This window comes from Centruroides vittatus, unplaced genomic scaffold (genome assembly GCF_030686945.1).
Source record: "Centruroides vittatus isolate TY-2023 unplaced genomic scaffold, ASM3068694v2 contig_620, whole genome shotgun sequence".
In the NCBI taxonomy this organism is placed as follows: Eukaryota; Metazoa; Arthropoda; class Arachnida; order Scorpiones; family Buthidae; genus Centruroides; species Centruroides vittatus.
Genome location: NW_027122381.1, coordinates 213,217 through 238,542, shown reverse-complemented (window position 1 = coordinate 238,542; position 25,326 = coordinate 213,217). Strand labels below are relative to the sequence as shown.

At 28.6% G+C, this 25,326-nt stretch overlaps 1 protein-coding gene and 1 long non-coding RNA gene across 4 annotated transcripts in view; one reads left to right on the top strand and one right to left on the bottom strand.

Moving 5' to 3' along the window:
* LOC136979400 (E3 ubiquitin-protein ligase KCMF1-like) overlaps nucleotides 1-25,326 on the top strand; it is a 50,121-nt gene that overhangs the window by 1,295 nt on the left and 23,500 nt on the right. For all 3 annotated transcript variants that reach the window (XM_067275349.1, XM_067275350.1, XM_067275348.1), the window contains exons 2-3: nucleotides 16,253-16,420; nucleotides 24,408-24,547. In XM_067275349.1, coding sequence (XP_067131450.1) covers nucleotides 16,253-16,420; nucleotides 24,408-24,547 — 308 coding nt within the window. The remainder of the gene's footprint in view (nucleotides 1-16,252; nucleotides 16,421-24,407; nucleotides 24,548-25,326) is intronic.
* LOC136979403 (uncharacterized) lies at nucleotides 16,797-20,828 on the bottom strand. The gene is made up of 2 exons (XR_010881382.1): nucleotides 20,760-20,828; nucleotides 16,797-16,998 (listed from the first exon to the last, which is right to left on the bottom strand). It is a non-coding gene; the product is annotated as an uncharacterized lncRNA (long non-coding RNA).

Sequence of the window (25,326 nt, the reverse complement as noted above, 5' to 3'; positions counted from 1 at the left end):
TTGTACTGCTTAGTTGTATCACACCTAGATGAACTGTAATTTTAACAAAATGTTGCTTATTGTTTCTTATTGACATAACTGATATAAAGTTGTAATTATAATCTTTTTAAAAAATTTTTTTATAATTACTCTAAAATAATAACTACATATTATTAGAAGTTAAGAAAACAAAAAAAAAATAATAGCAATAACCTATAACTTTTTTGCCACAAATTTGATAAGTTTTATACCTAATAAAATATGTTAAGATTTAATTACAGTTATGATTAGTGTTTTCTTTTAATTCCAATTTATGCAGATTGATGACCTAAACTTACTAAGCAAATGTAAGACTGTAAGAAAAATTTATTCTTACAGAAATTTTCGAATTCTGATTTTAACATTTTTGGTATTAGAAAATCAATTTGGGGAGAAATGGAAGAGTCAATTCTAAAACAATAAGAAAAATACTGTAATGATAGTTACATGTGTAACTTCTTTTGTAATAAACATGTATATTTATTTAGAATGGCTTAGAAAAGCCATTTTAAGTTTAAACTTCAGTAATTTCTTATATTGATTTTTCTTTTTAGCTTAGTCTAATCAGATTAAAACTACTTTTCAATCTAATTTTCTTTTTAAGTAATAGTCACATTAATGATTTTATATTGATAGCCATAACATGTGTTTTGATTTAGCCTAATCTATAAATGCAGTCAGTTGTTTTGAGAATAAATTTTTCTCCCAGCCTATAAAGAAAACAAATTATAACTATAGTGTTACGTTCTGTTTTCATTCCTTATCAATAATAATAAAAAAACATCACCTTTATGCTGCAAAAGTTTTTTGAATCTAACATTTTTGGCTTAATTTATAAACCATCATCAATAACCTTCCGTAACAAACTAATCAGGAATTTATTATTCCCACTAATGAAGATTCCTGATTATCTATAAATTAGGCCAAAAATGTTAGATTCAAAAATCTTTTTTGCTGCATAAAAGTGGTGTTTATTTGAATCTTTATCAATAATTAACCAATTGTTTGGGTTATATATATAGTGTGTGTAATACATATATCTACTAAAAAAATTGGTGCTGTTAATTTATTATATATCATTCTACATTTTAACAACAAATAATTCTATAATTGAACATCCATATGTCAAATAAATTTTATTTGTTTGAATTGAAAATCTGGAAATTTTTGAAGAGACGTAATTGTAATATTTGGATTATTATTATGTTTGTATACATAATTGGTACATTTTGGTATTTTAAGTGTCTACACTATAACCAGATAATACTTATTACATTTATCTGTTTATAATGTGATTATAATAAAATAATGAATCCATTGATGAATGATTTTAATATAATAGTTTAATAGGTGGTTGTCTCTTTAATCCGAAAACATTCGGTAGACTAACTTACAGCTAAACAGGCTTAAAACTTTTTTATTGGTTCTTCATCAAATGCATTTCGGACCAGTTTTATGAGTCCTGGTCCCTCATCAGTGCTACAGGAAACCAAAGGTTTTTTATTAACATGGGTGACGCGAGTGCGTACATAATAAGATTTACAAAAAATTCCTTAAAGAACATTTTTAACTAAATACATACTATATATACATATAGTACATATAAATACAATTTTAACTAAATACACTAAAACTAAACTAAATACATTTTTAACTAAATACATACAAATAAATTTTTGTAAATCTTATTATGTACGCACTCACGTCACCCATGTTAATAAAAAACCTTTGGTTTCCTGTAGCACTGATGAGGGACCAGGACTCATAAAACTGGTCCGAAATGCATTTGATGAAGAACCAATAAAAAAGTTTTAAGCCTGTTTAGCTGTAAGTTAGTCTACCGAATGTTTTCGGATTAAAGAGACAACCACCTATTAAACATATATACAGCTACTAAACAAATTTAATTAAGATTTTAATATAATTTAATATTTGATTTGTGTTACTTTTATTGGAAACTGTTACATATACACACAACCTTAGAATTATCTTTATATATAACCAATATGAAATAGTTTTTCATATTGTTTAATTTCAAGTCAGTTATAAAAATCTGTTAATTTTTCATATTAAAGCAATATTACCACAATGTTAAATGATGATAAATTGAACTAATAATCTTGCCCACTTAATGCTTTTCCTCGTGAGTATTTGTTTTACCATAATTATCTCCATCATTTTTTTTCCGAATTTTCTCTAAAATGTTTTTACATTTTATGAGAGAGAATTTAACTGTCTTAAATCCCATGTGTCTAGCCTACTTTTTCATAGCTCTTCTTTTGACTATTTTGTTATTTATTTAAGGAAATATTGCTGAGATTCATTATTTATTGTTTCACTTGCTAATGTTATTTCATTTCATTTGATTCATAAAATGTAATTAATCTGGTGATATTTATTTTAGCAATTTAGTACATTACATACTAGACAGTTCAGAATTACTGTCTGGTATGTGTGTATGCCAATATATATTTAAAGAAGCATTGCTACAGCACAAAAGAACTTGTTGTGAATCAGTATCAGAAATGACGTTTACAATAATTAGGATATATTTATTTGGTTTTAAGATGTTGTATTTCAATGTTTATGAAAAACTAAGAAATAGCTTCATTTTTATTTTTTAAATTTTGAGATTGAATTTAAAAATGTCTTGAAAGAACAGTTTGAATTTAAAATTAAAAGAATTTTAACTTTTAACTGTCACTATTTCTATATCTTAGTATTTATATTACTCTGGTTTGATTCCCATAAACAGGCTCTTGAGAGCTTTTATGGGTCTTTTTTTTTTTCTAAATGAAAAAAGTAGAATACTTTATTAATAAAAAGAAACAGTTTGAAAGATTTTTCGTTTTAGTAAAAATAATTTATATGGATAGTCTGTAATAGTTTCTAAATTTTCTGTGGTTTTAGGGAAAAACTCTAGCTCCCCTCTCCATGGCCCTGACAATAAATTAAATTTTTTACAGAAAAATGGGTTGTACCAATTGTTATATAACCTATCTGTAAATGCAGTCATTATTTCCTACTTTAGAAGAGCTTTTATGTATTTGTATATTACTAACTCTTAAGTGCATATTCCAAATGGAATAAATGTCTGTCTAGGAATTAGATAAAAAAATTTGACTTATATGGAAGCTTGAATGTTCTACTTGAGTTACAAGATCAGTGGATTTTGTTTTTAGGATGGTTAAGAGAGAGAGTTATTTCTTAAAGCATATTGGAAGATTTTAGTTTTAGAAAAACTAAATTGTGTTTTGTTTTCATAAAATTAAATTATCTCAACTTATAATGAAAAATTATCTTGTATATTTAATATACTGAAATAAGTAAGCAAGCAAATAAAATTAATATTCAAGTCATTCATAAGAATAGTGTAACTATAGATTAATGAAAGAATCAAAGATTTATTTTGGATCAAACATTTTTCAAGACTATCTGTCTCATCAGATCAACAAAGTTGGAACAAAACACATCAAAGAGGGTGTTTCAAAGCCTTTTGGGTTTTTGGGAAGTATGAACAATTCCAAAAATGCATTGTTGGTGCATAAGGCAATGTGTAGTCACTTGGAATATAAGACATCATCAATTTTAACAACTTCAGACAAATAAAACCAGGGTTTTAAAAAAATGTCTTAAAATTGATGAAATGGTGTTTGCTTTCATTATTATGCAGCATGAACTGAAAATACATTTACATCTGAGAAATCAACTTTAGCAAACAGTTTAATGAAAATTATTTAAATACAATAGAGCATCAACTATCCGACTCAATTGGGGACTGAGGTGGTTGGATAACTGAAAAAATGGATAACCGAAAAGTATGAAAAAATACATTATTACTATAGTGTATTAGTATATCTCATGTAATAAGCATATTAGTATATCGCTATTAATTTACTTTGCATTGAATTTTCATCGATGTTAAACCTAACAAAATTTTTTTAAAAATAATCATCGTTAAATTATTTCTTTATTTTGCACAAAATAAATACAGAAATAAAAAAAATAGAAAATTAAGCCTAGTTTAAATACTGGCCTCCCTTTCATGGTTGAGCCAGTGTTTCCAGCTAAAACATGCAAACATTTAACAAAAATAATATTAAAGTAGCCAAGACACCAAGACATAGCCAAATGTTGTTGCGCCACATCACTAGCGGACATTTGAATTTGCCGACTAGAACGTGGTCGGTTAATCGATGTGACGGTTGATCGGGGTCAGATAATCGATGCTCTACTGTACATCTATTTTGGAATATTCAATTGATGATCTATCAACTTAAGTTGAAAATGTTGTTTTTTTTTTTTTTTTTTTTACTTATTTTGAAGGTGTGACTTTACTTTGATATTCTCTCCAGTTTCTGTATTTTTCTTACATAAATAATCTATGTATTTTCCAAATGGTAATAATGCTCATGCAATAAAATATGTAATTTGTTGTAATACTCTGAACAGTATCAATACAAAAGTAATAATAGCTAAGTAAAAGTTATGAACAAAAGCTCACTTGGAAATCATTATTATTTATTGATGATTTCAATGAGTATCATTGTATATAGTTATTGCAAGGGATGATTGATAAAGTTTAATTATTATAAAAATTTGTGAAATCAAAATCACACTTTTTTCAATAAAGGGGTTTACCGAACAAATGATTTTGGTTTATTTTATAAACCTGCCTCAGGTTTCAAACTATAAAATTCCAAATTGCAATGTTTCCAACATTTGATGACATTATTTTAAAAAAGTTTTATAAATATTGTGATTTTGTATATATAAAAATATATATTTGAACAAGTATATGTTAATGACAAAAACCGAGTATATAAAATATAAATAATAATAAATAAAACTAATAAAATTTAAAAAATTAAAAATATAAATAAAGTGAACAATAATAACTCAATATGCTTATGCATTTTTATGTATAATTAATCTGTGGGATTATTGTAGAACAACTTTCAGCATAGGAGCCTGGGGTGTCTGCAAATCTAAATGCAGCAAAAATAATAAGAGTCTATGATGAACATCTTTTTAAGAATGCTTGGAACATTAAAGATATTCAAGACCATGTTGAAAAATAATTATATTAACCATAGACTCAGAATCCCTATCTAATGCTTGATGGTCGTTCTTTGATAATCCCACAGTGCCACAACACGAATATCACGCTGTGGATGATTTAAAGAAACCACAATGCATTGTGGACATTTTTTTTGCTCAGTGAGTGTTTACACCAACAACTGCCATAAATGATCGGGCTAAATTTTGGATATATGATTATAGATTAGAAATAAATTTGGTACTAGAGTTAGGCATTAGGTGCCATCTCTTTATTAAAATTAATAATTATAATATGTAATTAATTTAAATTAAACTGGAACAAAAGAATTGGCTCGAAGTGGGACTAAAAATTTATTTCTAATCTATAATCACGTATCCAAAATTTAGCCCAATCATTTATGGCAGTTGTTGGTGTATTTGCTTATGATATCGGGTTTCGTTCGATGTATATTTGTCAATGAGTGTTTTCGTTCTTTGAGCCTAACATGTTTGAAGACTTTTTAAAAAGTTTTTTTTAAACGTTGGAAATATTCTAATTTGGAATTTCAAATTTTATAGTTTGAGGTAGTAAACCTACCTCAAACTATAAAATTTGAAATTCCAAATTAATTTATAAAGTGAACTGAAAATGTTTGTTTAGTAAACTTTGTTTGCTGGAAAAGAGTGAATGGTTTTCATTCTACAAGTTCTCTTTCAATTCTAATTTTATATTTTATAAAATTGTTAGTGGTAAGAATATTGTGGCCTACATTAAATATAGTAGTTAAAATTATTTATGTTAATCTAAACAATTTTTCAATATAATCACTATACTTTTGAATCTTCCAAACTACATAATAAAATCATACAAATAATTATAGTCCTTTAGTGGAATTTGCCATGTAATATTAAACCAATAAATTAATGCAAAAATTTTTTAAATGAAAAGAGTGCTTTAATTTAAGCATGTTTCATGATCATAAAATGATACCATGAATGATATAGCTTTAACATGAGGATGTTAACTCTATGCTCTGAAAATATTTTTTTTAAGTACCTGGAGAAATTGTTTTACCTTTTTCCAGGGGCAGATCTAGATTTTAGTTGCCTAGGGCTTATTGAAGTCCAGTGGGGCCCCATTTTTTGTTAGATTGAGAATCTTTTAAATTGGGGTTTAAAATTCATTTTTAATAACATCAAAATCAGAGTTGAAATATATTTATTTATGAAATGGTGTTGAATGACAAACTATGTCTTATATTAAAAAAAAAAACATAAGAAATAAAGAAATATTTACATTGATTACAATAAAACAAATAATAATATAAATTATTATTATTGTTATATTATAGTAAAAAAATAGTTAGTTAATATTAACTATGATAAGTGCTCATTGTTAATGAAAAAGTATTAAAAATTTATGATGATAATTCAATTTTTGTGGGCCCTTGACATTTGGGGCATAGGGCTAAAGTCCTGTTAGTCCCTATGTAGATCTGCCCCTGCCTCTTTGGCTACAAGGGGAATTAGTATAACAGAACCAATCAAACAATTTTCTTTTTGGCTGATTTCATCTTGAAGCTGATTTTAACCAATTTTGTATTTAAAAATTTGGTGGACTTTTTAACATCCAAAAATCACAATCTATTTATGACTATGGCATGCATTTCCCCTCTGAAAAATTATTGAAGAAATACATGAACATTATTAATTCTTTTGAAAACGTGATCATATTGTTAATGTGTTTTCTAATAAACTTTTTAAAATAAGATATATTTTGATGTCAATATTTATTAAAAATACAGGAAATATAGATTTTCTTTCTTGTAACTGAAAATCACCAGTCCGAGATTACATCTGTTTTTCAGCAATCTGTATTGATCAGAGACCAAGACACTTAATACTTAACTCTGAAATGCATTGCTGAATAAAAGTGATATAAAATTTTTCAATTCTTCTCAAGCTACAAAATTTTTTAAAAAATTTAGGAAAGAACATTTATACAAGTTATGTCTGTTTCCATACGTAACAATTTTTGATCATTTTTAAGGAATATGGGAAATATGTTTATAAAATGATGCAACTTCTATTTCAAGACAGTTCAGAAAGTTTAAATGCAGTTTATTAATTTTCAGATTTTCTATTGGGAACAAGTGAATATTTCATTTCAATTGAATATGATACAAAATAGCACTCATTTAAATAGCATCAAGAGTTTTGAAATAATAATGTATTTTCTTGGTTCTTTTTAAAGCTGCTGTTTTGGTTTCAGTTCTTCGTAAAAAATCAAAATTGTGGTTTTATAATCGAGACCAACTTGTCCCTACTGCAATTGCATAAATCATGCAATGTAACAAGTGACTGCACTGATCAAGAACAAAGTAAACAATCTTCCAATTTCATTTTTGAAAAACACGATTTGAAACCTGGATTTTGGTGAATTTTCCCATTAATATCTACGTACTTAGTTGAGATGCTACTCCATTTTATCATAATGTTTTTGCAGCTATTGTCATAATTTTTCTACAGCAAATTTCCCCAACCTCATTTGTACAATTGGCATTCTGCACTTCTGGATGATAACAAATCTAGACTGTGTGAAGATGCAGAATAATTCATGAGTTCTTGAAGATCTTCACTGTTCTCTTACTGCAGTATAGCCTTATGTTGTTGTGGTTTAAGAAATTAATGAATTAATTAAATGTTTTAAAAAATATATATAAACTTAAAAAGCTTTTTATGCAGAATTTGTTGATAAAGTTTATCATTTGTTTTCATGACAGTATAATTAGATCACCATTACTATGGTAATGAGTTTGTTTTAATTGTTTCTGAAGATGATATAAATCTAAAAAAAACTTGAACTGAATGAAAAATAAATAAATAAAGATTATTATTATTATTATAGCTTGCAGCTTTTGTATCATTTCAGCCTTTCTGACTTGACTGCAATTCTCATATAGAAATTAAATCAATGCAGAGTTGAATATCACTTTCTGATTTTCTTTGTATGACCATTTTAGAAGAGTGAATGGTGAAAACTTGTAAACAAAAGCTCATTCTTGTTTATAGTAAACAACTACCAACAATCATGTAATGTGGAAAGTGCAAAATTATAGTCAAACATGTTTGACTCAAGATTCTGATAACCTGTATATTAGTATCTAGTAAACTAGCAGTTATGGAGTATATTGATACTCAGCAAGCTTAGACTACAACTCCATAAGAAAAATCTGGCCTACTAGAAGCATACTTGTAGAAAAGATTACTCTTTAGTGAATATACTGATGATAACTTTATCATATTTCAGAAAGTTTTTAATAGCTTGTAAGTTGTAAAACAAAATTATAATGCAGTCTCCTGTTATAAAATTAGCTTATATTTTATTAGCAATTCCTGTTATCTAGTACAAATTAGGGGAAAAAGCTGTACTGAAATTATGAAAAAAGGTTGAAGCTAGCCAATATTAAATTCAATCTCTACTTGGAGCATCTTAACTTCACTACAAATTTGTCAGTTGATAAATTTTTTTAGTATATTTTGAATATTTTAAGTAAAATTTTTATTTTTAAGCAATGACTTAGTTTGCATTTCATAATATATTTATAAATATCATGTTTACTATACTAATTTTGATACTATCAAAATACTGAGAAATATTTGATGTATACTTGTGTCAACTATCTTATTTGTTAAAATCATATTTTGAAGTAATTGTGTAATCAAATTTTTTTTCTTAATTATAGGCTAGTTGAAGCTTTTAAGTTTCAAAGAAATACCTTTTTTAAATAGCAAGAAATATTTGGATCCAAATATTTCTTGCTTTGAATCTTTAATAAATAACCTTAATGCTATTAAAGTAAACTATGAAATTTTGATTATTATACTAGCAAGTTCATCTTGTATTCTTTATTATTTATATGCAACTATGTAAATTATTAAAAACACTGTCATCATTATAGTATTTTAATATTAGCAAAAAACGGTTATGCTACTAGTTTTAACATTATATTACATTCTATATTGTCTGAAAAAGACATTATTTAGAATACAGTTGTTATTTAAATGTACCATTTAAATCACAACTGTACACACTTTGGAATATGTTAACACACCATTTAAATTTAGAGAAGCATCAATAGAAATAAGATAAAATTCTCAAGAACTATTAAAGTGGCAGGTATGGATTTCATGAAGCTGTTGTGATTACATATTAAAGGGAAAAACATTAAGCTAACTGCAATTAGATACTTAATGTGTATGGTCTAAAAGAGGAAGAGGAAAAAATCAAATACATAAACACACAAGAATACTTGAGATAAACAAAGTAAATAATATTAAATGACATGTTGAGAGGTTGGCTGCATAGTACCAAAATATTATTATTAAAGTGCCAATAAAAATATAATACTGGCAAATTTAAAACCTTAGTCCACTTATTTTGCCATTCAGGGTGAAATTGAATCAAAAAGCCTGCTTCAGCTAAAGTGAAAAATTTTAATATGACAGAACATGTTAACTACTGTTTAAGCATTGTGGTCAAATGTGTTTGGAATTATTCATTAAAAATTATTCAAAAATGATTTTTACTTCTAAGTGACATCTTAACATGTTAGTTTTGCTTTTCAAACTCCAAATTTGATAGAGTTACCAGCATCTGCAGTAATTAGTAAGCAGGACTGTGGAGTCATGTAAAAATCTACCGACTCTAACTTTGCCCTACCATCCGACTCCTACTAGAGGTGGACTTGTTAATAAAATAGGCCCAAAAATTCTGATGGCATCACATGACCTAAGAATAAAAGCTTCAATAAATAGAGTTCTAATAAACATAGAAACTTTTTTATTTCAAAGCTATGTTTAAGAGACTCCTGTAAGTAATGACATAGTCAATATATAAATATGTATTCAATAATTTTTACTTTCCTAGCTATTATATATAACAAAGGAAAAGTGTAGCAATCAGTCAAAAATGACCGCCCCAAATTTTTACATTTAAGGATTCAAGACACCTTGAAACGTTGAGATAATGCAAAAGATTTGGGTTTTTATCTGTATGTATGGATGTTAGACTGTGTGGGGCATGATTTTGTTCAGCATGTTTGAAATCCTGTAGTCTCCGTAGAAGAGTAGGCTTCTATTGAGACTACAGGATTTCTGTACATGCATTTTCTGAGGAAAACACTATTGGTCACTGCTATAAACATTTTAAGTGGGTAAAAATTGCTTTATGGAATTGATAGTTTGTAACATCTCATAAAGGAACATCTTATACCGGAATTTTTAACAAGCATCTTATAGGTAGGACCGATGAGAGAGTAGGGATGATGGGGTAAAATTTCTCAAGTCCTGGATTCACAGGAATCCGAACTTCATTCCACAACTTTTTTCAATTATTCCTGAGGCCCATGTAAATTTTTTCCCTGGAATGGTGACATCTTTCGACACTACTGCTTATGGGCAAAATGACGATACTGCAGAATTTGAATGACTTAGGAGAAAAAACATCTCAGGCAAGAACATCTTAACCAGGTTTTACTGTACTATTAAAGCCTTTGTTTGTTATAAAATGACAAAAAACTTAAAACTCATCTCTACCCTCAAAATTATAAAAAATTGTGAATGCTAATAACGAGTAAAATATTCATTAAGTCCGGCCACACTGGGGATATGATACATGACCCCTTCTATGTCTCCACCCTGTCGACCCTTAATTAAAAACCAAAATTTAATAGCATTAATGCCCCTTTTTACACAAGCTACCATGGCAAATTTCATTTCTTAAACTTTACCCATTTTATGATATTGTTTAATATCTCAGAACAGAGAATAAAGAAGGTAAAAAAAAACGAGACGTCCCCACACGCATGCACTAATTTTCCCTCTTTGGTGTTATTTGGGTTCGGGCGGTCTCAAACGCGTAGATTTGCAAAAAACTTCAAGAGTCAAATTTGACAAGATTACAATACTTTTCTGTTTTATATACATAACAAGTTGGGAAAGTAAACAGGAGTCAGAGTCAGCAGATTTTTGACGACTTCGACTAAAACACCAAAACTCCATGACCAACTCAACAGCCCTGTTAGTAGGTAAAACTAGTGGCAAAAAAAATTTTAAACAGGCAAAATGGCTGGTGTTTTTTGGGGTCCCCCAAATTTTAAAAGCACTTGAGTCAATAAATTTTAAAATAAAAATTGTCATTAAATTTATTTTTGCAACAAAATATGGTATTTTATTCCTATCATTGTAAGCAAGCAACGAGAAAATTATCATCCAGGCATTAAGTGTGTACGACTATGGCTATAATTACTAGCACTTTCGACGAAATTATTTTCGTCTTCGTCAGGTAAAGACGGCTTGCTTATTCAGAGATCGGCGTGAAGTCCACCATCGTTCTAATTTCCTATCATTGTCTTTGAAACTGCCACTGTGGGTGAAACAAAACATTTGTCAAGATCTAAATAAGCAATACAGGTGAACAGATCAATTATCATTTATGCCTTTTTTGATATTGAAAGTTGTTTATTCCTTTTAAGTACTGTCTCCTCATTTACAAGTTTCTGTAAATTCAAAATTTCTACCTTTTTATATGAATTAAGCAATACTGTCAATTCACAAATTTTGAATTGACCACAGAATGTGTAAAGAAAAGATTTCTTACACATGTTGGTCATCTGGTGGTAGTTTCGCTTTAAAAATTTATTTGTTTTGTGATGTTTATGTAAAAGATTCATTATTTCTGAATGTAAAATTCTAAAATTTTTATACATTAGTAACTTTAGTTTGCTTTTTTAGAGAATTTTTCCTCTATTATAATATAAGTTTTGATGTTCTATTATATATTTAATGTTTTTTTTTTTTAATTATCAATTACAGTGACGTTTAATGTAATGGGCATTTGTTGTATCAATGTTTACGTAAATGTCATTTAATATGATATAATCACAAATAAGCTTAGTTTTGCAATACTGAATTTTATTTTCTTCCAGTTTAATCTAAAAGTATTTAATTATAATTATTAAATTTAATACAATGGTGCCTGACATCTCCCTCTAGGGCCAAATTTATTAGTAATTTATAATTATTATTGCCAAATTATAGCCCAGTGATTTATGGCAGTTGAAGGTGTGTTGTTACTGAATTTTATCAAAGCTCTTGCCGATAAATGAATAGAGGATAGAGATTTCGTAGTATGTATAATCTGTTATTTAGTATAAGCCCATAATTTTTATTACTCGGTTGTATGCTGCTTTTTCTATCTCCTGACAATTGCAATGTAATGAGGATTACTATATCTGTTTAATTTTGTTCGGAATGGTTATCCATTTATGCAATTTGGTGTTTTTTCTAATGGCCTCCCTCTCTCTTCAAAATCGCTACAAATGTGTTAGTACAAATTTTAAAGATAATGAGTACATGACTTGTAACATTCACAACTGTATCATTCTTTAATTCTCATCAACATTGTCATTGGTAAACCCTACTGTTTCTGGATTGCACCTTCCAATTCTGTAAATCAACTGTTACCTGCTGCTTTTGTAATTGTCACAAATCTTCAATGTTTGTATACTGTGACAATTACTGTATATATTATGTACACATATTGCAATCTTCCGGTTTTATTTCAATAAATGTGATGCAGGCACCCATGGGGCCTCCCATGCTTTCCTTTCAAACTTTACTATTACCTTTTCTTTTCACACTTCGACCTCTTGCTTTCTCCTCCTTTCCATTTCCAAATAGGGCAAAGTCCGTAGCCACAAATGGACAGCTCTCTTATCTCTTTAACTTGGTAACTTGGTATATTTAGAGAGTACAGACTATGATACCCACTTTTTTTTGTTTAAGATTGGTCATCATTCTTAAATAACTACTAAAATATTGGGAAAAAATGTTTTTTTTCCCCCTTGGTACAAGATTGTCATTGTTTCAAAGATGATGTACAATTCTGCATTTGTGACTAATAGAAATTAAATAAACTGAAAATTTATTTATTTTCTTAGCATAAGGCTGCTGTTGAAAACAAATCACACAGGAACACTTTTAGTGGAAAAGGTTTGGTTTATTGATAAGGTTATGCATATGTTTGGATAGGAAAAGATATGCATTATATGGAAAAGATATTAATAGGAAAGGATATTACTTATGGATAAAGGATAATAGCCTTTCCTATCAATAAACCAACCAAATAAACACAGGAACACTTTTCCACTAAGTGTTCCTGTATGATTTGTTTTCAACAGCAACCTTATACTAATAAAATACATATAGTAAAGAGAACAGCAAGCAACCAAGATCTGAAAATTTCTGGTTTAGTAGTTTGAACAATGAATTCATTTAATTCTTTATTGGTTTCTGTTCTGATTTTATTCAATTCTGATAACAAAACATACTTTTCTATTACTGGAAATATAATAACTTCATACCACATTCGCAATATAATAATTTCATTTAACATTCATAATTCAGTGCATTCCAATTTAAAATGACCTGTATATAGGAAATATAACTCACTGTGTACGGTGTTATTACATATTTTTCTTTTCTGTCGAGCGCTTTCGACGAATGTACTTCCGTCGTCCTCGGGCAAATGAACGATTTTTTTTATAGAATATGAACGTTCAAAACGAAGGAGAACACATACAAAATTTAAATTTAATGCTTTTTGGTGACATTCGATATGAATTCATGATTTCCGTACACAGTGAGTTATATTTCCTATATATAGTAAACTTGGTGTGAGCAACATACTAGTCTTTATTAAAATGACCTATTTAAACCTGAAGCTGGAATCTGATGGATCTCAAAAACATTTTGTGATTTGTCATATCTTTTATTTTGCAGACATTACAGAAGTTACATTTTCTTTTGGGAAATTGAATAAATACTCTTTCTTGATATTTCTTGTTTTCAACAACTCTTAAGCCGACTCTGTGTAATTAATTAATTATAGCCTTTATTGCTTCTTTTTTACTTTACTTTATGCTTTAAACTTTCTACTCTTCTGTTATCAGAGGAGGAGAGAGAAGGAATTACAGTATTTACTCTCATATAAGACGACCTTGCATATAGGACAAGGTGTGACTTTAAAGATCAAAATAAAGAAAATTAGATTTATTAATACAACTCCAGTTTTATTTAATTTAATCACAAGTAAAATATCAAATGAATGTAAATGCACATATTGTCCTGCAAAAATTACTGGCATTTTAAACTTTAAGGAAAAATCTTGTAAAATCAACAACATAATTTGTCTAGCTTTACATAAACAATTGGGAACCTTTTTTGCCAATTCTTAACAGTCAAATCTACTATCGATTACATTTATGAGTTTTTCCAAATTCTGATTTCCGAATAATCGTGTTTTCACTCCTGACAGTATACAAGAACGTTTCAAACAACTCAGATAAAATACTTATATTTTTAAATACAAGAGGGTAAGCATCCAGTAAAAAATGCCGAATACACGGTTTACAAAAATTATTTGCAAAAACGCAAAGAATCTTTTGCTCACACGTATAGGACTGCCTAGGAATTTGAAGTTGTGATAAATGAATAACACAATCATCTTTTGTACAAGTAAATATGGTAAATGAATCCTCCAGAAACTTACAACTGATTCTAGTGTATAATCACTTATTTACAACTACAAAAGGCTATAATTAATTAATTCAGAGTTGGCTTATGAGTTGTTGAAAAGAAGAAAGATCAAGAAACAATATTTAATTTCCTAAAAGAAAATAATGTAGTAGTTTCTGTAATGTTTGCAAAATGGAGGTTGACCAAGGAATGTCTTGATTTTTGGAATTTAGATACAATCCCCAAGTCTGAAATACAGAACTAGTCAATTCTGATATGCAAATTAGTTACATGTTAAATGAATTTAAGTGAAGGGAACAACCATTAATTATATATTATAAACATTATCTTAATGCAATATTCCTACATATCTTATGCTGTCTTTGCACTATGTAAATAGTTTATTGGTTAATTTATCTGTAATTCAGAAAAGATGATCAAAAGCATCTTTTTGTGAATTATACTTACTCTTGTACTTACTGTAGCAGTCAAATTTTAATATAAACACAAACATTTTCAGCTACATTTTAGGGTTCTTCATAAAGTAAGAGACTACTGAAGGTCTCAAAATGTGGCCAGAAATGTTTGTTTGTATTAAAATTTGAGTACTGGAGTTAGTACGAGTGGCATATTTTTACTTCTAAATGATGACTATAGTCTGCTCTCAAGTTGATTCTTTCCATAGACAATGTCATGTGTGGTGTTGTTTCAGTTAAACCAATCAGCACATTTTGTAATGAAATCAGCATTTTTTATTTAATGTCAGGCAATATGTGAATTTTATTTTCTCTCACTAGATGGCAGAATGACTTCTCTGTTAATTGTGTTATTTTTTTATAGCATTTGTTAACTGTAAAGAATTATGTTTAACTACTGCTGTAGCAAACTTGTTCATATTTCATTACCACAACATGAAGCTTCCATAACATTGTTTATAATAGCAGTGACATGTTTACTTCCAGTTTCTTCCTCATTTGTTAACTTGCCACAACTAAGAGATCAATGGTTGATGCTCATTGGTTAATTCCCAAGTTGATTCTTACCATAGGCAGACTTTTGTATAAGAAACTTTTCATTTTTAATATTTAAATTGTCTTAAACTAATAATCCATCTATTTTTACAACACCAAACCTGTTGCATTCTTGCATAATTTTGGGATAACCTGTGACAGAGTATACTGTCACAGGTTATTAACTTTTAAAAAACAAAGTGCAAAATTATTTTAAAGAATTTTTTTCCTTAATGTTTTAGTTCATTACAAAAAATACTGATGTTTAGCTGTATACATATTTTCTCCCTTTATCATAGATTGCTTTTTTTGGATTTTATGATTCTGTTGAATTTATAGAATTTATACATACTTAGTTACTCACTTTTAAAATTTTTAATATGAATAATTCTGCCTAAAGAGAAATTTTAATTTATAATCTAGTACAGTTAATAACACTTGTCAGGTACATAATTAATGTTTGATATTTACCTTGATTTATGATACCTTGCATTATTAAATTAATAAAACTAATTTCACAATACTTAGGAACATTTATTAGAGTTTTATTTAATGTATTGACTATTGAATTTGTTTTAGAAAAACTGAATTTCTTTTTCTAATAGGCGTTAGCTGTGATTCCTGTCTGAAAGGCAACTTCAGAGGAAAACGTTACAAATGCCTGATATGTTATGACTATGACTTATGTGCTACTTGTTACGAAGCAGGAGCTACCACAACTCGACATACTACAGAACATCCAATGCAATGCATTTTAACTAGAGCTGATTTTGGTAAGTACAAAAATTTTCTTGTTAAAGTAAATGTCAAAGTAAATATACTTTTTATGACTTAGAAATTTTGTTCTTAATTAAATCATTAAATTGTTCTGAATTATCTTCATAAAAAAGCATGATAATCCCTCTTCCATAAAGAAAGTTTAGTTTGCTTGTATTTCATTTAATATGTATTATTTACCTAATTGTTAATGAAATCAAATATTAATGATTTGATCAGTTGCATTAGATTACTGGTTATATATCTATAAATTTGGTTAAATAATTTAGAATAAATTTAGTGTTATAGAGAGAGAAAAATTTCAATATATATTAATATGAATGCTTACATAATATAATTAAATTGTGACAAATCTAGAAGTGCTGAGCCAAGTTAAAAGTTAAATCACAATTTTTAATTAACTTTTAATGAGAATAGTTACATAAAACCATATTTAGAAATTCTGGACCTCCCTTATCTTTGTATTTTATCATCTAATGGTTTTATAAATGGTTGTATTTTAATCTTATGGTTGTATAAATGTCATTTTAATTTTTGTGGCAAAAGCCTTTGAAGAGTCAAGTGTAAAATCAGCCTGAAACATTTAAAAAAATAAAAATTAGGCATTTATTTAAGATAAAATTAACACATTCTAGTGTCAATGGGAAAAGTTGTTCATGGAACAAAATAAATAAATCTAAGTAGCAAAAGTTTTGACTAAACCTTGGATAACAAGGTCAGTTTTTGGTCATAAAAGAATTTCTCATTAAATGGCTTGCATGTCCAATATGCAGTGCACCATTTCATCATGTCACCTCAGTCCAATATATGCAGGAAGTCTGCATTACGAGAAAACAGCAAGGTACAAATTGGCAAACAGCTAAGGAACCATATGCTAGGAATACAGGAGAATGAATATTTGGATATTACATTGTTGACAAAACAACTTGATAAGGCACTTTTAAATGTTTTCCAGATTATGATTTGTTCATGTGTTGACAGTCTGGTAAGAGCAGGATTTAAGTTGTTAATGTTATACCAGAGCAGGAAAAAAATAACTAATAAATATTAATTTGCAATCTTCAAAAGTGATAAAATGCTGAAGTTTAAATTATGCTGCATAAGTACACAAATGACCAACTTTGTGACATGATTGTTATTTATGGTGGTGGTGGCAGCCACAGCAGCAGCTACAATGTTTGGCTCTAGTCTTCAAGTGATTCTTTAAAGTGATCAGAAATTTCAGAGCAAGTGGATGAGTTCAGAGCAGACAGTTCTATTAATATTCATCAAATACTGGTATAGCTAAACAAAAAATCATTAATGCAGTAAAAGTTTGAATAAAAACATTTCCAGTGGTAGTGGTCTACAAAGTTTACTAATGGCTTTCTCTCACTTTATATGGTGTATTGGGTGGCCAGGAAACAATCTTCTATAGCAAAATCACAGATTTAACTCTGATGGACTTGTTCTGGAGGGTACATAAAGTATGTGTTTCTCCACATAGGATACCATGGAGAAAACAGTACAAGCAGTTGCATGTTTTCATGCCTGATATGTAACAACATCCCAAAGCTCGATGCATTGATACTAAACCAAAAGATTGTCGTAATTAATCCTTCGATTAATTTGCTATTACGGGTAGACATTAGGCACCATCTCTTATCTAAGTTAATAATAATAAGAGATGGTGCCTAACTTCTACATGTAATAGCAAATTAATTGCAGGATTAATTACAGTGATAGTTTGGTTTAGTATCATATCTGATATGTTAACGATACTTCAACATTAACTAAATGCATGCAAGCACTTATTGTAGCTGGATAAACATATCAAATGTATTTTAAAAAATTGAAGACTGAATACAAAAAAAAAAATTTATGTCTTCACACATCCTGCACAACTACAGGAACACAATTAACATGAGTGGAGTTGACCTTTCGTTCAAGGCTCTTCTCTGCTTACAAATATGTAAGTTGATTAAAACTGGAGAATTCTTGTAAAAATATTTTTTGAAGTTGAATATGCTCATGTTAATTGTGTTCTTGTGGTTCTGAGGGATGTGTGAAGACATCAAATTTCTATTTATATTTAGTCTTCAATTTTTAAATATATTTCATCCTGGATTTCAAAAATTTTTCAAAAACATCAAATGCATCTTTTAGGTTTATGAATTATGTTCATGTAGAGCAAACACTTTGTTGACTGTACATTAGTCTAATAGTCTTTGTCCTCCACTGATTCATCAAAGGACAGCCTCTAAATTTTTTTTGTTCAGAAATTATAACAATCTAAACGTTGATTTTAATTTTAATATTGAATTTTTTTGTCAACTGGATTAGTTTGCTTACAGCAATGAGCTTAAGCCAAACTATTGAAATTTTGAGTCGATTGAGGACCAAACATTGTATGGGGAAAGTAACTTTCAGAAGTTTATTTCTGTTTAATTTTGTTTTATAGCTTGTAAAACTTTGAAATTTGTATTGTGCTTGTAGCATTTCTACAGCCTTCACTTAAGGTTCCCTAGAAGCTCAAATATATGTTCCTGTGACCTATTATAACTTTGTACATTGTAGTAGTTTCAGAAGTTATGGAACATCTCTGCCAACTTATTTAAATTGGATATTGCCATCTGTCATATAGGTCCACTTGACATGCAATGATCTCTTAGCTTAAACATGTATTTCATATTGTTGATAATATATTTTTTGACAAATAATAGTTTATCATATTATGGGCAATTAGTATATTATATATATATATATAATACTACTGAATGAGTCAGGGTTTGCTTACCTATTTTTTACTATACAAAGAAAACAGTCATTTTCATTCTTTCTGCTCTGTGGGCACCAAGAGCCCTTTCATCAAGCCCCTTGCGGGTTCAGCAGATAAAAAATAGAGGAGCTGGGTGGTGATGGATGCCCGGCCACCGCCAAAAACTTCATGGGATTTTTGATTCATTTAGTTAGATTCATTCCCAGGTCTCCCAGAGTAGTGGTCTGACACTTTAATCACTTGGCCATCCAGTTATTTGTTTTCATTCATTAGAAGTTTTATCATTATAATACAAATATGAAAGTAAGGTTGATTTAAAATGAAATAGAGCCTAAGCCTGTATTAAAGAAGCATGAAAAAACTTGCTACCAATATAATAAAATATAAGTTGAAATAATATTTCAAGATGGAAATTTTGGTTGAAAATAATTTTAACATTTTTACTCACACTACTAAGTTACTACTATTTTTGTTGGGTGTTGACATTCAAGTTATACCAGGTATTGGACAGTAAGAGGAAAAATTTTTAAATATCAAAACTGCCAGGAAGACTGGGGTTAAAACCAAGTAGGAGACCAAGTGAAGAAGAGTACATTTAAAGAGCCAAATTATGATAGTTTTTAAAAACATGGACAAGGCAGTAACATGGAGGCGAGAGAATGCAGAAGTTTCAAGGCAAGACATCAATGAAGACTTTTTTAATCTACATTTAATGAGAGTATGGTATTTGTTGATATGGGGTAGGGTATTGTCTATAGCAGTATAGTCATGATCATTTATAGGAGAAAAGACAGATGTTGATGGTAAAGAAAAGAGTTTGTTATAAGTGGTTGACTGTGGGGTTTGTTGATAACCTCAGTGATGCAATCTGGATAGTTGGAAGCATAAAGTACTAAAGAGCAAAAACCAGAGAAAATGTTTTCTGGTGTGATGAGGAGGTAATCATGAGCTATAGGAGGTGGGTTAACTGCCAGAAAATTACCATTCTCATTAAGAATGATTTGTCTGTGGGCAAGAAGCCAAGCAAAAAATGACTTTATATTTTCTAAACTTGTAAAAATCTCTTATACAGTTAACTTTTGCCTAACATTATAGTTTTTTAATTTTAAAATATTTTTTTGTATTGTATAAAAATTAGGCAAATTTAATTAATGACAATAAAATAAGTACAATACAAATGTTTGGTAGAAACTGTTAAAAACTTCCTTTTCCTAATAACTGCAGATAGCACCACATAGCTAATATTGGCATAGTGTTACACCACGAACTTGGAAACTATATATATGAAACATGGGCCTATCTGTCTTCCAACTACTACAAATGTTTTTTAGTTTATATTGGGAAAGTCATCAAGCTATACAGTTATGGAAGACATTAAAGTCGTGTGTTGTTTGCTGGATTGGACTATATTACTGCTGCTATTAATAATTAAATGCTAAATAATTTGGCACTAGAAGTAGGCATTAGGTACCGTCTCTTGCTAAATTTAATAATTAAACTGATATTATAATAATTTAGAAGGTTTTAGAAGAAAAAAATTGACTCAAAGTAGGACTCAAACTTCAACTCCCACTTACCAAGCAGTTGCATTGCCAGTTACGCATCTGGAACTTCATCTGATCTTTGCTTCTAGGACTTTTAATTTTAGATATAATCATACTCTGTTACTTATGGTGCCAGCTGGAGATGACTCAGCATCAGTGATTGCAAATTTACCAGGTATTACATTACCAGTAATTATATTCAGGATTACCAATTTATTGATAATTTACCAGTAAATTTGTATTAACAAATGATTTAAAATGAAACTGAATTACTGACAGAATTATTAGATTACCATTTATTTTCAAGTTTTCTATGAATTTAGACGAACAACATTCTTGTAATAGCAATTATTATGACATAACAGACATTGAAATAATGCTGATAATTAATTATGTTTTTCTTTATTTTGAAAGTAGGCTTTTAAAAAACATAATACATTTAGGCTCTCGTCATCTAATCTAGTTCTAATTTTCGTACAAATGGCAGCTGCATTAGAAAAAGCTCTCTTGGAATCAATACTAGTCGGACGTACTGTCATTAGAGCATTGAAAACCTTTTCAAGATATGTTCCTTGTATTTTTTACTCTAAGAAATAATTAATTTCTTTCTTAACTATATCTTTCACATTTTTAAACTTATTTATATTACTGCCATTTAATGAATAAGTCCAATTTCTCTTTCATTATTAAATTTGACATTTCTATTGTGCACTTTGTTCTCGTGTCGACATGAGAAGTTGGTGTGGTAATTAATGAACACCTCTCATTAGAATCTGAGTCTGAACTAATTTCAGTGACATCCACAAGTCGTGATTTGTTTTCATTGTCTGACAAGTGCTAGATTATTTCTACAATCCTATTCAAAATTATATTTTTGTTAACATTATTGAATATTTGGTGTGACTTATATTTGTTCAATTTTTCTGGGTTATTTTTCTGTATTATACTCCAAAAACAGGTCTTGATTTTGAAGTATAATACAGGGAATCAAGTTATAAAAAAACTAGAAAATTACTTTTTAATAACCTTAAATTTCAGATGGAATGACCCATCACCCCCTGCACTGTTCTTGTCTCCCCATACCATAGTGAGAAAACTAGTAGGATAAAGGGAATAATATATTATATACAGGATATCTTTTTTGCTGGAAAGAGTGTGGATGGTGTTGCGTGCTTATGCAAAGTTTGGAAGATGATGATATATCATATGTAATATAAATTTATATTACATAATATAAGAACCTACATTGTGTTAAAGAATACAAAATGTGATTATAATATTATATATATTTTTTAACAAATAAATATGGAGTGATCAAAATAAAAAATTTTCAAGGACTTTAAATTATAAATTTGTTGTGTACAGGATTGAACCCATATAATAATGCTCTTCACGCAACACCTTAACTAGATAGGCCATGCCATGAACATGGGAATTATGCTTCTGCACAGATATTAATAGTTGTCTGAATTATTATCTGTGAAGTTTTTCCCCCTGAACTATTAATATCTATTGTTATTTCTGATGAGGACCCCGTGAAATAACAGCCAAAAATGTTTGAGCATTAAAGTTAATTTGTTCATTTTCTGCTGGAATTTGCATTTAGGGGTCAAGTTGTTTGTTTATTAATAGTTCTCAAGAAAATCACAATTCAAGTTTTTATAGAATGCCTGAATATTGGGTCTTGCAGCTTTGGCACCATTTATGTACTGTACAAGTAAATACTACAGAAAATTTCATTGAAATCTGTGATGACACCCTCTCAGGTTTCCGTTTAAGCAAGAGTTGTGGATTAGAGTCCTGCTTCAGGCCAATTCTTTTCTTCCAGAACCCTTCTAAATTAATTCTTAAAATATAAATTTAATTATGATTATTAAATTAAGCGAGAGATGGCACCTAACACTTATCTCTAGTACCAAAATTTTTAGAATTTACTTATTAAGTAGTCTGATATAATCCATCAACTGTTTGTCTTTAATATATAACTGTTGTTTTTAGACATTGATATTTGTATGGAAGGTATTAACAAACATTAGCCCGATATCATACAGTAGTGGTTGGCTTTGATATTAAAAAAAAAAACTAGATTTTTCCAAGTATCATATATTTAACTCAGTCTGCCACAATGGTAGACTGAGTTAAATATATGATACTTGGAAAAATCTGTATTAGAATATCATAGAATGCAACAGTGGTAAATTCCCATTTATATACATTGACTTAGTACTGTTTCACTTATTATAGCAGAGTAAAGTTGCATAAATATTTTTAAATCTAATAGAAAATAAACAGGAGAATTGTCAATTCACAGAATGTTAAACAATAAGTTGACAAGAGTATGGCAAGTTCGTTTAAGATCAAGGGGGGAGAAAAAACTAAAATTATAGATGTCGGTTTCTTATTGGTAAAATATTTTTTGGGACTTCCTTTCATCTTCAGACCACAAAAATTTGAAGAATTTTCAAATGACTTCAGATGAGGATTTTACTTATTAGATGTTTGTTTGTTAAATTTATTTTGTTAATTGTTTATAATAATTTGAGAATACAGTAGAGTCGAAAATCAGCATCAATTGGGGACTGGGGTTGTTCAGATTAGGGATTTGTTCCGATTACAGTCTATGTACGAAAAAATATATTAACCTGTCTGATGTTCAAATTTTTCTTCATTGCGTGTCGCTTCGCGTTGAATTTTCGTCGATTTTAAGCCTAACGAAAATTTTTATAATAATAATAATCGAGGCTATCGTATCGTTAAAAATTATTTCTTTATTTTGTACAAACAAAATAAATATATTGAAGAATATAAAAACATGAAAATTATACTTTAGAAGTAAATTTAGTATCAAAAACGTTTGATTCAGCACGACACAGTCCGACTGAAAATCGTGCCGATTATCGGGCGATTCCGATTACCAGGGTGCCGATTTTCGACTCTTTACTGTATTAGCTTTGAATTCAAAATACATTCAAATCATGGAAAGGTCATGTAAATGAATATTCTGAAAGTGAAAAATATGTTCTATTGAATTTGTTGTGAGAAAGAAAAAACAACTGTCAAAAATTTAAGAATGATTGATACAAAATTTGACTGCTTGATTTTGTGTTTTAGAATGCGTTTTGCAAATTGTGCTCTCTGTAATTTGGCCACAATGTAATTTTTTTTATGCTGTGTATTTGAATTACTGTAATGTTGAAAGGTATGCATGGAAAATAATTGAAAGTACCTGTTGAAAGTTAGATTAAAAAAAATAATAATAATATTTTTGTTAAATTTTTTTCATGTAGTCATTGCATATGAATTCCCTTACCTACATGACTTTCTTTATTCCTTGATGTTAATTTATAATGCATTTTATAAATAAAGAATATAAATTAAAGTAGTATTAAATTAATAAATAAATAGGTAAATACAAGCTTAAATTTATTTTGCTAACTATTTGTTGCTAACTTATAATATATAGTAAATAAAAGCTAGCAACAATTAGCTAGCAGAATACTTAAAATCTTTAAAAAACATTGAGCCAATCTTATATTAAAAATTTAATTAAGTTGTATTTTGGAAGTCAATTATTTCTATGTATTAATACTTGAATAGAGTAAGGAGTATTGGATAAGAAATATGACATATTTAAGTTATTTATTCATTTGATATCTCTTAATGAAATTTTTTTAAATTTAGATTTGTACTATGGTGGAGAAGCAATATCTGTTGATCAGCCTCAGGCATATACTTGTCCATTTTGTGGAAAGACTGGTTTTACAGAGACTACATTACATGAGCATGTAACATCAGAGCATCCAGATACATCATTTGAAGTGGTAAATTTCAGATTCTTTTTTACTATGTAATGAATATGCAATACCATTCCAAAATATTGGAATACAAGTATAGAAAGAAAGTACTATATTATATAATATGGAACTCAAAATAACTGCTAATGTATATTACAAAAAAACTGAGCATTATTAAAAATTGAAGTTTTCAAATGTATTTGAAAACTTCAATAATTTTTCAAACACATAGAACACTTGATTTAATTATAAATATTTTGAAATGAAACATGATTATATAGTGTGACAAAATTTGGAATCTCTTTTTCCTTATGCCAAAATATTGGAATAATGTAGAAAACAGCAAAAAATTAACATAATACAGTTTTTAAGCTAAAGTAACAATGAATGAATATTTAGTAATTTATTGGTGTGCTATGTTATATGCCAGGGGTGGGCAAGCAAGAGTTCAGTGGGAGCCGAAATGTAGGTTTTGCAAAATGCATGGGAGCCGCAGTTCTGTATGTCATGGCGGATAGTATGGTAAGGCGTGCAACTTTATTATATAATATAAATATAATATAAAACAAATATTGAATTTTTTTAATAAACATATTTTCACAAAATTATAAAAATAAAATTGTAAAAATAATAATAAAAAAACAGAAATTAACACTTCCGGCAAGAGTCGCATGTAACTCAAAAAGAGCGGCATTTGCCCATGCCTGTTATATGCCTTGATTATCGCTTGCTATTTTTTACTCATTTGGCACAGTTTTCTTAATGAATTGAATGTCAAACATTCCTTATTTTCTTTATTAATCCAC